Raw genomic sequence first — 15162 nt, 5'->3', positions numbered from 1 at the left:
TTACTCTCGTAGTATCGTATTATTCTTAAATTACGTTGCTCTCGTAGTACCGTAAGATACATAGTTCTTTGAAAAATATAAATCTTTAACATTAGATTTACCAACCAGACAAAATGACCGATACCAATTTCTTTTATAAAGAAATTTACTTTAAATTCCACATAACTGATTCTTGAAGACACGATTTTTTTCTATTCTATACATACGATCGATTTTACAAATTTCTCCTTTTTCTTATTCAGGGAAAAATTTTGCTAAAATACGTGCGAGATGTATTTTAATATAATTCTAAAAGTATGTTAACAAAAATGAACCTCGGTACAGTTACATTCGTTCCTGTTTTATAAAACATGAAAGTAAATAATAATATCTAAGCGTGAGACCTCCCCATTGGCGAGGAAAAAAATCGAACGTCTAGGTTTAATTAAATTCGTTTCTTTCTTATCAAATATTGTAGTAACTAACAATATCTAAGCACGAGGCCTCCAAATTGGAGAGAAAGAAAAGTAAACCTTCAAGTTCAATTACATTCGTTCGTGTTTCGTACAATATGGAAGTAATTAACAATATCTAAGCGTGGAGGCTTCTCTAGCGCGAAACCCTGGGCAAATGCTCCGTTTGCCCTGGGCTAAGGGCACTACTCGTCACGGTTACCATAGCCCACTAGGTCTTACACTTCAACGTGAAACGACGAGCACTTGCGCGCGTTGCACGTCTGGATCCTTTCGATAACAAATAATGCGATGATAATCCGATGTCTTTTAGCTTGCATGGGCAAAAGGATCGAACCTATTGGAACGATCGAGAAAAGATCAATTCCTAATGCCACTCCCTCGCCACGAAGGATCCATTGGTGTGACACACGGACATTTAAACGCTTCCACGTAACTCGTAAGGGGTAACGTGGGCCAAGAACACCCCGCGTGAAAGGGTTAAGGCGTTCAATCGTCGACGAAATCTCTCCGGTTTGTACACCAGACGCAGATGAACCTGTCCACGTTCCTCGGTTGGTCTCCTTTTCTGCATCCCCGGGTACCCCGTCGCGATTTAATCGCGACCACGGTGCACCACGCCGGCGACGAGGGCTCGTTTTCACCACGGGGAGTTTCTCCTTGAGAACAATACTCGGCTGATTGCGAGTATCTCCTTAAAAAATCTGGAGGATCCCGCGCAAACAAGCCGTCAGGCTGCCTCCGTTTCACCCGTGGTCTCTTCTTTCTCCTCTGTCGCCTCCGACGACCTAACCCCCGTGCCAAGTGTCCTTACAACCCGGAGTCGGGAAAACTCGGCCGAACGAGCGGGTTCGTTACGCTCGAGTGTCGAATTATCGTTACGCTCGAATCTGGAGCGCCACGGTTCCTACGGAACAAACTTCGATCGATAGAACCAACACTTTCACTATTCCTCGCGAACGAACCGAGCAGTGTCGGGGTGGTCGTCCATGCGGATGCTCGAGAGATCATCGATCGTTTCATCCTGATCCTGACAATCAATCGGTTCGGTTACAAGTAACCGAAGGTAGGTTGGACTTATTTTTCTCAGTTAGACGACTTTAACGACGTTAATTTTATATCGAATACTATTGTTATGTCCACTCTTTCATGGTTGATAGTGTACGTTCCTAGTTTATAGATTAGAAGTGTCGTAGGGTGGTCGCCCAAGTAGCTATCCGAGTGATCTTCGATCGTTTCATCCTCATCCTGGCAATCGGCTTTATTAAAAGTTCATCGGGCTATTATCTGTCTCTCAGTTAGAAAACTTCAACGTCCACTGTTCTATCGTCGATAGTGTTCCTTGCTTATAGATTAGAAGTGTCAGAGGGTGGTTGTCCAACTAGCTACCCGAGTGATCTTCGATCATTTTATTCTCATCCTGGCGATTGGCTTTATTAAAAGTTCATCTCTATCTCTCAGTTAGAAGACTTCAATGACGCTAATTTTATATCGAATATTATTATTGTGTCCACTGTTTTATCGTCGATAGTGTACGTCCCCTGTTTATAGATTAGAAGTATCGTAGAATGGTCTTTCGACTAGCTACCCGAGTGATCTTTCATTTTATTCTCATCCTGGCAATCAGTTCGGTTACAAGTACGTTGGACTATTGTCTGTCTCAGTTAGACGACTTTAACGACGCTAATTTTATAACGAATACTATTATTACGTCCACTGTTTTATCGTCGATAGTGTATGTCCCTTGTTTATAGAATAGAAGTGTCAGAGGGTGGTTATCCAACCAACTACTCGAGAGATTCTGAATTGTTTCATCCTCATCTTGGCAATCGGCTCTATTAAAAGTTTATTAAGCTATTATCTATCTCTCAGTTAGAAGACTTTAACGACGCTAATTTTATATCGAATATTATTATTATGTCGACTATTTTATCGTCGATAGTGTCCCTTGTTTATAGAGTAGAAGTGTCAGAGTGTGGTCGTCTAAATAGTTACTCGATACATTTACACGTCAAGTACCACTTTCTCCGAAGAAATGAAGAAAAGTACGATACGACAATAGAATCTTTGTTTAAGCAAGGTCAAGGGTCCGTTTAATCCCAGTAACCCAAACCACCGATGTTGCGAGGTACGATGCATTTTCAACTCTGCAGTGCGATGGAATGGTAGATGGTGTCATTTCTTCGTCCGTACAGTCGAAAGAGACTCAAAAATCGATGGAGCAATATCATCCTCGGCAATAATTTTGTATTCTGGATCATCTTTGTCTATTTGTAGCTGTGGCTGAATATCGTCATAATTGCAATCTCCAAGTTCCCGTATATACAGTGAACCAAACCCCTCCGAGTCGCTGCGATCGGTTTCAATTTGGCTCGCATTATCATTTAAATCGTTGTATAATTTACTCCAAGCCCGTTTAATGTCTCGTTTTGTGTTCCGCGATAATCGCTCGTTCGGATAATCAACGTTCTACTGTATCCTCTCCCGGTTTCTCTTCGTGGTTAATGCGATCTCGTTGGTATCTACAGGAGGTTGGCAAAGGTTGGGGTCAAACTTCAGGAAAATGTACAGCAATCTCCGAATAAGTGAAACGATTTTTCCCTGGATAACTGAATGAACATTATCCCTCCCCGGGGCTCTTTGCGATTCATCGAGCACGAGCGAACCGTTGACACGTGCGGCCGACGGTCCCAGGCGAGAATGAGAAAATACTTGCACGCGAAATCGAGGGGAAAAAAAATTACGATTTATCATCGACGAATTAGAATTTCAAAATAGAAATTCCACACGTTCGTTTCGTAAATCGGGTCGAAAAAAATTCGTCAATTTGTAAATTTACGTATCGGATCTGTAATTATGTAACACGGAATCGAAACACTTATCACCGAGAACCTTGACGGTTCTTCACGTACACTGTAAGAGTATCCAAGGTCCTTGTCAACTTCCAAGGTTCTTACGAAATGATAAAATACAACAATTGCAAACCCACTAATAGCACGGATAACTTACGGACATTAGACACTCGTGACGGTATTACGGTCGTTTATTGCATTTTGTAGCGCGAGGACGTCATCCTCGCAAACGGGTCACCCTTTAAACTTTAAACAGTTATCGAGGTCAGCAGACACGGTTTGTGCCGCTTCTTTGTATCCTGCTTCGCATTCGAAATCATTTTTCTTTTCAATACTGCGCAACCGACGAATACAATTTTCCAGTCTATCTTTCGCCTGTTATCTCTTCTTTTCGCAAACGCTCAGAAACGGATATCATACCTTTCTATATTCCATTGCGTCGATAATAAAAAAAAAACTATCTCAGTTTCGGATAAAATCAACACACGGTAGGATTCATCTTCCATCGTTAAAAAAAAAAAAAAAAAACATTCGGCTGCGTTTACAAAAACAGAAAATAATTTACTAATTGACGATCGAAAAAAAAATCATTTAAACGATCTCAAAACCGTCGATGTTGCGTTATTGCGCAGCATCGAGCCATCGTACCTTTCTATATTCAATTCTTAATGGTCATCCATCGAAAGACCTTAAAGTAACCATCTTCGATCAATCGTATTTAATGGATCGGTGTACCGAGCGCAATATCGATGAATAAAGTCGACGTGATTAATCGAAATCGCGTTCTCGTGCGAATTACGTTTGCAGGGGGACCTATTGGGTAACTCTCTGTACGATTTCATCCACCCTAAGGACCACGAGGAGCTCAGGAAGAACCTGATCCCGGACGAGATGCAGGGAGTGGTGACGTCGTCGTCGTCGTCGACGTTACCGCAGATCACGGATGTGACGAACGACAATTCTAGCTCCTCGGATGACTCGACGTCCCTGAGGAACGAGAGGAGACCGTTCCGGGAGCAGAGACGGAGTTTTCAGCTGAGAATGTTGCACCGTACCGCGTCCAGGCGCGAACACGCGCAATACGAGTGCGTCGAGATCTCGGGGATGCTCAGGCTCGCGGACACTTGCAAAGATCTTGCGAACGGGACCCGAACGAGACACCGAGGTAAGAACGAGAATCGCGGTCGAGACGGAATCAATTGGCCGCTCAAGGCCACCGAAGAGAACCCCCCACTCTGTCGTTACCCCCACCACTCGCGACGAGACTCGCGCGTCGATTCGAACGAAACTTCGTGTAGTCTCTTTCGGTCCCTTCGTCGCGACTACTACAGAGACAAAGATCAGTCCCGAGTGTAATCTTTAAACGTTAACACGTAACTAGTGAGGTGTATCTCTTAACTATCGTTGCATTTCCACGAACATATTTTCGTTAATTTTAATCTGTATTTACTCATTGTAACGAGTAAAATAATTTGCATCAATTTTATTCGCAATTTTCGCATTTAAGGATCGAGTAGAACGTGGTGTCGCGAATAAGAGGAACGTGGAACAATTTTTTATTTTTTTCGAGAGAAAAAAAAAGGTGACCTTGAACGACCAATTAATTTTGCCCCGACTGTAGAGGTGTGCAACCGTCTACGAAATACCTTACCCCGGTTTCGAGTTCTCGAGCGAATTAAAATATTTATTTCGGATAGCAGCGCGCTCTTAACGCGATCGTATATTTTATTCGGTGTAGGTACACGATTGCACGAAGGGTTACCTTCGTCGAAAGACATTTTTCTTCATCGTGTCCCTTTTACACGAGGGCCCTTTCCCTTACGTGCTCCTTCGATATCAATTTTAATCGTTTCGCAACGGAAACGGAGTGAATCGCGCACGATTTCGTATTCCACGGACCGATGTTCCCCTTTTATCACGACACGTCGGGAGCGGTAACGTTGGTTTTCAAACTCGCAAATATTTACTCTAGCCACGTACTTAAATTTAGACTGCCCCCGTCGTCTGCAAAAGGTGTAAGCGCGGTGTTACGAGCGTTCGCGCGGATCTTTTTAGTCCACCGAACACGGACATTGGAAAGGACGCCCGTCGTTCTCTTCAACGTAACGTGGTAAATCGTGTCGAAAAATTCTCGTTACGAGTTCCCATCGACCACGAAACCCTACCTGAAGATCGAGTAAACGTTCTACGTTAACGAAAACGCAAGATCTCTTAATCCGTTTGCGTCGTTAAGCGGAATAATCCGCGTACAATTAGTCGTCTGTGTATATCGATCGAGTAATACACAGATAACTTAATGTTGAAAGGATCGAGTAAATAAATACGAAATTACTTCTAGTCATCGGTTTATCAACAAGCGTGGAACAGTTTAAGCTTCACATGTATTAGGGGGACCGGAAAGTAATGTCGTTTCCTTACATTAAATTCAAACACATAAATTTTTAACGAGTTTTTATTTTTAATCAATGATATAATCACCCTCATTATCAACAACCTTTTGCCATCTAGTGTGCAAATTTTCAATGCCGGATCGATAAAAATCAATTGGTTTTTGAGCAAAATATACAGAGATGGCATTTTGAATATCATCCAAATTTGCAAATCTTTTGCCACTTAGAAAGTGTTGAAGCGATCGGAATAAATGGAAATCCGATGGTGCAACATCGGGCGAGTATGGTGGGTGAGGCAGTACCTCCCACCCCAATTCATTAATTTTTGCCAAGGTTCGTCTTGCGCAGTGCGGTCTTGCATTATCGTCTTGCAGAATAACGCCTTTTCTGTTGACAATCGCTGGCCACTTTTCAATTAAAGATTTATTTACACGATCGAATTGTTCACAGTAAAGGTCTGCATTCACAGTCTGTCCAGGTTTCAGCACTTCAAAATGAACAACGCCGCGAATACTCCACCAAACACACAAAAGGGCCTTTTTGGGGTGTAAACCTGGCTTAGCAGTACTTTGTGGCGATTCATTTGGAGAGAGCCACTGCCTTTTGCGTTTTGGATTATCATAAAGAACCCACTTTTCATCTCCGGTGATCAAGCGATCAAAAAACGCTTCTGTATTGTGCCGTTGAAGCAATAAGTTGCATGTGGTGGATCGGTTAGCCTTCTTCTCTTCGGACAGATTATGCGGGACCCAAACACCTGCTCTGCTTACTTTCCCAATCTGCTGCAAATGTTCTTGGATGGTCGACCAAGGTTGGTTAAGACTGTTTGACAATTCCTCGATTGTCTGACACGGATTTGCTTCCACTTCCGCACTTAACACGTCATTGTCTAACGTTGTTGGTCTTCCTGATCGATACGAGTCGGAAAGATCAAAATTACCGGATTTGAACTTGGAAAACCACCTTTGGCATTTACGAACGTCTAATGCATTTGGATAAACATCGCAAATGTTTTTGGTAGCAACTGTTGCGTTACTACCCTTGCGAAACTCAAAAAGCATGCAATGCCGGATATGTACCTCTTCTGGTATTTGGCTAGCCATTTCACCCAAAATTGTAAAGAAAAATTTTAAATTTAATTATTTACAACTAAACAAGTCACTATAACCTCAGAATGTCTTTGCTACGACTTTAATGTACACAATGAGCTGACAAATGACAATCAAATAGTGACATGCGCAGAAACGACATTACTTTCCGGTCCACCTAATAGATAACTTAATATTGAAACGATGGTCAAATAAATAAATACGAAATTACTTCTAGTCATCGGTTTATCAACAAGCGTGGAACAGTGCAAACTTCACATTTAGACAACTTAATATTGAAAGGATCGAGTAAATAAATACAAAATTACTTTTAGTCATCGGTTTATCAAGAAGCGTGGAACAGTGCAAGCTTCACATTTAGATAACTTAATATCGAAACGATGGTGAAATAAATAAATACGAAATTACTTCTAGTCATCGGTTTATCAACAAGCGTGGAACAGTGCAAGCTTCACATTTAGAGCGAAGATGCAAATGGGTTAAGATCGATCAAGTAACGACGATGCAACGATTTCGTATCGCAACGACCACTTTGTAAACGAGAACTGTCTTTCGAACGAAACGTGGTTAACATTGATCGCGTTTCCCCTAAGTATTATTTCCGATACACCCTGTATCACGAATTTCCAAAGACGACGCGCGATTAATCGTACGATGTTCCATTCCAGAAGTCGGTTCGACCAGCAACGACATCATTTTCGTGGGTGTAGCACGGTTGTTAATTAAACGTCCCATCACCGAGATATCGATAATAGACGCGAACAAAGACGAATACGTCACCCGGCACTTGGTGGACGGTAGAATCATTTACTGTGACCACAGGGTGTCCGTGGTCGCTGGCTACTTATCGGAGGAAGTCTCAGGTTTGAGCGCCTTCAGTTTCATGCACAAGGACGATTTCAGGTGGACGATGATCGCGCTACGTCAGAGTGAGTTCCACTTTTCGGTTTCTCTTCTTCTTCTTCTTCTTCTTCTTCTTCTTTCCTTCCTCTTTCTCTCTCTCTCTCTCCCTCTCTCTTTCTCTTTCTCTTTCTTTGATCAGTTACAGCAACACGAAGAACCGTATCAATGTTTCTAACCAATGATCGTTCACAGTGTACGATCGTGCGGAGACCTGTGGATCATCTTGTTACAGGCTACTTTCGAAACCGGGAGACTTTATTTATTTACGTACACACGGCTATTTAGAGTTCGATAAGGACACGCAAACTGTCGAATCTTTTGTGTGCATAAATACATTAGTGTCGTAAGTTTTGCAATAAGTATTTATATCTCAAACATAACATTACGCAAACCTATATATATATGTACGTATGTATGTATATATGTATGTATATGTATGTATATATATGTATATATGTATATATGTATATATGTATATTTAGAATGGTGATATTTTTTCGGTGTTTTTTTTTTTCCTCTTTTTTCGAGCGGTTTAATCGACACGGAACACGAGTGAAAATTCCAATGGTTTTTTTTTTCTTTTCTCTTTTAGAGAGGAGGAAGGTATCCAACTGGTGAAGCAAATGAAGAAGAGATTCTCGGCGACGGTGTCCGAAACTACAAGGGCAATGATCCAGAACAAAGAAGACGTATCGATTGAATTGGTAATTGATGTGGTACTTCAATTATCGTACAGGGGCCCGATCGATGAAATTGGAAGGAGTTGTTTCGACGAAACGATTATCGATACGAAAGAAAACAAATTGAACCGAATTGAACGGTTTTGCCCTTTTTTTTTAAAGGGATTTCGTGTTCCGTAACGTCAATAGACAATTCTTCGTTCTGTTAATGTATAAATTTATCACTCGGATATTATAACTCTCTTAACGAACGTTTCAATTATTTTCGTACTTTAATATTTAACGCTACTTAATCGAAATCAACTCGCCACACGTTCTTTAGGAACCTCCGGTTACGAACCTCTAGCTAACCAATACACTGAAAGAAAAAAGCGTTAAATTGCAAATTGAACGTGCAATGTCTTTTACAGGGTATGGATTCGCAGCACTCGAACTCAAAGAGTAGCGTTGGAGATCCCTCGCAGGTGGAGGACGCGATCACGCATTTGGTCAGCGATCTATCGTCATCGGTATCGGAAAATCGTTTGACAGCGTCGCCCGTACCGAACGAACAATTCGTCAAGGCCGCGATGGTCTCGCAACATTTACCACCGGCGGCCACCCAGGCGAGCAAAATCGGTATTAAGAAGATCGACCATTACTTAGTGGTGCAAGGCAAGGGAAATCGAACATCGAAACAAGAAAATACGAAAACCGCCAGCGCTGGTAAACAGATTCATTCGAGCGACGCTCAAGAGAATTCTGGATCTTCGGGGGGGAAATCGTTGCCGATCAATCAATTGCACGAGGTACACGATCGTATGCAAACAACGAAGAACGAAACAATTTCTAGCCAAGCCGGTGACGGCAAGGTAGCCAAGAACGAGTTCACCCTAGAACCGTTGATAAACGATTCGCACGAACCCGGAACGTCTCACTTGGACGTTTCCCTGAGTTTGGACACTTTGAATCCTGGTGTGGTAATCGACGAGTCCATCGTGAGCGTCTCGAGCACCCATCAGTTGTGCGACGATATTCCGTGTGAAATTAAAATCGAACACAATTTGGAAGTTTTCGAGCACGAACGGGAGCCCATGTTGGAGTACCCTGTGAACAGTGTGGTCGACGACAGTGTTATCATCGATTCCAGATCGAGCCATCAATACCCGTTGAAAAGGATATACAGCGACGAAGACGTTAGGACGACTTGCAATAAGAAGAGACACGTTACCGTACCTTACGTATCGACGGAGACCAACGACGAGGAGGGTGTTCCGTACATTGATTGCAGATCGTTCGTTACCGATGAACTTCAGGAACTCTCGAACAACTTCAGTCCGTGCAACAACATGAACTCTCAACCGCTGAGGGCAATCGAGTCACCGAATTCGACTTTGGACGAACTGATCGTCGACTATCAACAAGTGGATTCTAGCTTGCCGCTTCTACTTCCGAATCCAGCTGACGAGGAATTTATCGATCCAGGTACTGCGCCAAGTACGATAACCCCTGCATACACATCTAAACAGTCCAATTTTGTAATATTGTCGAAAAATTTACGAAACATCATTCTCGAATCTTTCTTCGTTCAACGATACAAATTTTCTTTCATGAAAAAGATTCTCGTGCGAGTACTTTCGTTTATGTTCATCCGTTGTATTTATTATCGATAGTATATGACCCTTATAAAGTATACACACGTTGTTTCGCGCATTCATATATTAATCTTAACTTTATTTGGAACTGTTACAGATCTAATAATGAAAATGATTTTTGAAAGTAAGTATCTACAGGTATACATACGTTATTGTCGATGCCAATGAAGTGGGTTTTCATATTTTTTTCATTTTAATATTTCCAGATACCTTTAACGATACGAAAGTGCAACAATTGGCAGATCATAACGTAAGTGTAGATCGTCGAGTATTTTGAATATTATGCGATGAAATGAAAATACATCGTTATTGTTATTCGTAATAGGCAATCAATAAAGAGATAAGGAGAAGGCATCTTCAACTTAAGAATAGCATGGCGTTGCAGGAATCGCAGCTAAATGTTTTAGCACGGGACCTAAAGAATCCAGCATTACAAGCAAAAAGAGGAAGTTTAACACCATTGCAGGTAATGACAATTGAAAAGATTTTTCGTTAGAAATACTTAAACAGGGTTAAACATTGATACTTTATATTTCAGGCTGAGCATAATATGCAAAAGCAAATCCTTGAAACACTTCAGCAAGATCACCATAATATTCAAATTAATATAAAGCACAATATAGGTGTGTAAAAACGTCCAAAAGTACGCGAAGCATAAAATTTGAAAAAAGAAAAATTCAAGAAAATCTTCGTGAGATATTTTATGAGAACATTGCTCCGCAAAAAACATATGCCAAAAAATGAGTGTACTCAAAGGAAACTGAAAATTACACCTGGTAAAATGCAATCGTACGTTAAATACTACAGTGAAGTCTGTTATAACTATTCCTGTTTCAAACACCAGTGATGAAATGGTAAAGTGGAAAAACGTAACGACTAATAATTACACCGATAATTAACAACAGTGTAACAGCGTTGACCCGTATCATTCTATGGCTCATCAAGAAAAAGATAATAGTATTTATCTGAGATTGATCTAGCAGAAATACGACGTCGATTAAGAAAATGCTTCGTGTTGAAAAAAGAAGAACAATGTCGTGAGTAAAGAGTATACATGATAACCAACGAGTAAACTCTGTGCTGTATACACATAGACTCTGTAAAAACCGAATTATAGACGGTGTATCTATCCCTCGTATTTGATGGAAATATGGAACGATCGTATAATTTCGGTAATTGCATGAGCTATATACAAAAATCGAACTGTAAATGATGGACGTGCGTTTTACAGTTTCGAAGGTCCAATGTTGTGAAATTTTTAAATTTTATGATAGCAAACTTCTAGATAGTGTGGACTCAATTTTAAATGACCGCGCTATTCATATAACCTTCAGGACCGTTTTACTCGGTCATTACTTGGCTAAGAGTGAAAACTATTTCCATGTCGAATAGACCACGGTATATAAGCATATATATAGGATGGATACAGCACCAGTTCTGTTTAAATTCTAATCGTTGTAGGATACTGATTATGACGAACTATCAGAATTAAATTTTAATTTTGCTAATAAGAGCAAGTTGACCGTATAACATTTTTATTTTGCATAAAGCAAACACTTTTACGAAAAAAGGTATTAAAAAAAAAATATTAAATGCGTATTCGTACCTTGTTTTTATTATTGTTACGAGAATACGATAACAATAAAACATAGACCGCAAATATCTCGAATATTGCGTATATTATCAATTTTTTTTCAAAAACAAAAATTCAATCTTAACAAATGCGTGAATTGTTTATTTCTATGAACATAATTATATATGCTCTATTTGTAACCAAAACATACATTTTTAAGCATTTTACACATTGATGTTATTTTTACTAAGTTTTTACTTTATTGAGAAATATTACGATAACCAAAATTATCAAATTTTTACCGTAAAATTGTTCTCATTGATTTCATTATATGCATAAATGAATATTATATTTCATATTTTTAATCGTTTTGTTGTGGCAAATTTTTAGACTTTACTGGCCTCGTTATCCACCCAATATTATGTTACTTTATATTACTTTATTAATAATAATTAAGCGTTAGTATCTATTGATCAGTAGCATAACAATTTTCGTGATTGGTTATTGTGCAATTATTATCATATAATAAATGTGCATAGGTCGATCACGTTTTAAGCTACAGTTGACAAAACCATAAATAAGCATAATCAAGCAAATGAATCTGCGATTCAATGTAAAAAATGTTAAAATATACAGGATGGAATTATGCGCATGAAAAATTATAGACGCGCATTCATTATTGACATATTCAACACCAATGAATAATAGATCTATATATCATTTAGTTCCATTTCCCTATGTACAAGTATAAATAAGGCTGATACTGTAAATAAGAATTCCGAACATCTCAGTAATCGGTATTACCGATTAAAGGAATCACCGTTTTTTTTGTGAATTGTTCATCGTTCATTCATATTGTACATCTATTTGCAAATCGTGTGCTATTTCCCAAATACATTAAAGAGTTATTCATGCCCCTGTATACTGATACCAGCTGTTGGTGTCGGTATAGTTTAGAATTGTAACGTAGTTTATAAATTGTACTAATATACGGGTAGCCCACCCCGTCTCCCCTACCCCCCCCCCTTTACGTAAATTCCCATTGTAAACCGCGACAACAAATGAATCGCCGTTTCCCATAAATACGATAGAGCAACAATATTTATGTGCATTCAAGTTAAAGAAATATATCCGTACTATTTTATGAACTTTATGACTTACAAAGAATTGTTATGTAAATTATGTATTTATTTTACACATGGAACGATGTTTAAATGATGTACAGGCAGGAATTATGAAATTACGAAAAGAGGGGATTATCTGCGCATACTTCTTATATATGTACACATCATATTCATTGTAAAAATTGTCAATAACTCGTTTTTATGTCATTAACATCGATGTCAAGTGCATTGAGGTAGACCATCATTCGAATTTGTTCATCTGGGATCGCTATATATACATATACATATATATATATAAGTGTACAATATTAGGAAAAGCTTAAAATGTAAGCTGTGCTCATTTTTATCTCCAAAAAGGTTTGAGTTCTTCCTCATAATCGCTTGACGTTGATAAAAATCCAACTTTTTTACGTGCTATCATATTACTAAAGAAGATAAATGACCTTTGTATAATCCATCGTGATGTGGGCGTTTAGTTAAGTGAATGGCAGACTTTCCAATTCGTCATAATCATTGTAGTACAAACAGCAAGTTTAAAGTGTCTGTGTTTAATGTCACTCTCACTCCTGTAATCTATCAAGCAAATTGTAAATGTGTTTTGTGATCCTCAGCGATGCGACTCGAGCTTAGCCATCGTGCTCATGTTTTATATGTCTCAAAAATATACGTAGAAACGGTATTTCTACAATTAATCGTTATTGGGAATTACCAATCGAGCAAGATATATGGTATCCATGATATCTCGTTAATTAAAAATATTATAATTATAATACGCGTAAGTGATTTTTATGTGCTATTCGAAACGTCACAATAAAATTACTGTATTGCAACTCAATACATTAATAATTATACAGGGTGATTCGCCAAAAGCTACTAACCGTGAAAAAAATTAATTTTGTCTGATGATTTTAGAAAAAGATTGTACAATATGAAATTTGTTGTGGTCAAAGGTCTTTATTAAATCATTACTTACTGTATTTCTGGCTTGTCGAAGTTTCTCTATATTCTGTGAGATAAAGTTATTTCAAAATCGCATTGTATACATTATTGTACTTGACTTGTCACTGTTCCAAAATCATTTAAATATAGTTGACGATACAAGGTGTGTAAAAAATAAAATTTCTGCATTCAATGGAGACAACAAATTTCTTTGCATACATTTTCATTCAAAATCAATAGATAAGACATTTATTTTGAATTACAATTTTTAACAAATCTCTTTGTGTAAACATTCATCGCTGATAAACATGTAACAGAGACAATTCGAAAAGAAAAATTCGTTCTGCCTGATCAGGATGTAAACATAAAGTCAAATATTCATTCAAAATTATTTGATGTAGTGAAAATGAGCAGATATCAGTGTGACATAGACAGATGGCACTACAGAATTCGCTAAACTAATGTTTAATCTTACGATATTGTAAATACTACCTTTATTATATTTTATACTCTGCTGTTTGCACATAAGTGATTTTTACAATTTCTTTCTGTAAGTTACATATGCAAGCACAATTGGACACGATTGTGTACATCCTCCTTGTACGTTTATATATGTATCTTTAGGAGCAGAACGCTGCTAGAATGTCTTTTGAATCATTATAAAGTCAAATCTCATTATTGATTTGCATCTATTCTATACATTAAGCAGTCTTGGAAAATTTTACGTGAAACGATCGTCTCTTCGTGATCTTGTTTGTAAAAATGGAAATGCAAAACATGCAGCGTTGCACTGCATGCTCATTTTTTGTTAAAAAATGCTTGAATTTCTATAGACAGTATTACACCTCCATGTATGTAATGACACAATACCGTATTGGTCATAATTTATTAAGAATACTAAAAACAAATGACTTGAGTGAAAATTTCTACACTGCAATATGTGAGTCGTTTACGTTTCTACTACAGATATTTTTAAACTATGCTTTCACATAGCATCATACATGCCCTATTATTAAAAGTTCAAAATATCATTTGTAATTCCTTTACTTTTCAATCGATTGGAGTAAAAACGGCTCATATGTTTACTCTAATATTGCGTGTATACAGAATGAATTCTTAAGCAAGCTAGTTTACCTTTTGCTCTCAGTGTTTTTGACATTACTTGAACACTGTATAAATTTCACAGTAGCTGTTGACACATGAATACAATACGTATATTATGAGCTTCTCTAAGGAGAAATATACCTTGGAATAATCTTTTAACACACTTTGCAAACTGAATAAGTATAATATAGAGTAATGGACAAATGAAATATTTATTCCACTAATTGTATATTTTCATACCTTCTATGAATATTTACAAGGGTTTCGAATTTCGTGAATAGTTTCTATATTAAATTTACATGTAATTTTTACGCATATGTGAATTTTTTTAATTATAATGGTAAAAATGATATAATAGCATTGAAGCAAGGTGTGTTAAACTATAAAACTTGTCGTAACACA

General features: G+C 38.3%; 1 protein-coding gene across 5 annotated transcripts in view; it reads left to right on the top strand.

The window, feature by feature from the left end:
- Positions 1-14593, top strand: part of LOC143148066 (uncharacterized) — a 113682-nt gene extending 99089 nt beyond the window's left edge. For 4 of the 5 annotated variants that reach the window (XM_076313955.1, XM_076313956.1, XM_076313954.1 and 1 more), the window contains 9 exons: positions 4112-4469; positions 7472-7732; positions 7899-8049; positions 8299-8410; positions 8797-9850; positions 10118-10144; positions 10227-10270; positions 10346-10486; positions 10559-14593. In XM_076313955.1, the coding sequence (XP_076170070.1) occupies positions 4112-4469; positions 7472-7732; positions 7899-8049; positions 8299-8410; positions 8797-9850; positions 10118-10144; positions 10227-10270; positions 10346-10486; positions 10559-10651 (2241 nt within the window). In that variant the 3' untranslated portion in view covers positions 10652-14593. The remainder of the gene's footprint in view (positions 1-4111; positions 4470-7471; positions 7733-7898; positions 8050-8298; positions 8411-8796; positions 9851-10117; positions 10145-10226; positions 10271-10345; positions 10487-10558) is intronic. The other variant, XM_076313953.1, reaches the window with a different exon arrangement.
- Positions 14594-15162: the final 569 nt, after the last annotated feature.

The sequence above is a fragment of the Ptiloglossa arizonensis genome, chromosome 6, assembly GCF_051014685.1.
Source record: "Ptiloglossa arizonensis isolate GNS036 chromosome 6, iyPtiAriz1_principal, whole genome shotgun sequence".
NCBI classification, from domain to species: Eukaryota; Metazoa; Arthropoda; class Insecta; order Hymenoptera; family Colletidae; genus Ptiloglossa; species Ptiloglossa arizonensis.
Note: the sequence above shows the minus strand (reverse complement) of the source record. Positions and strands in the feature narration are given on the sequence as shown.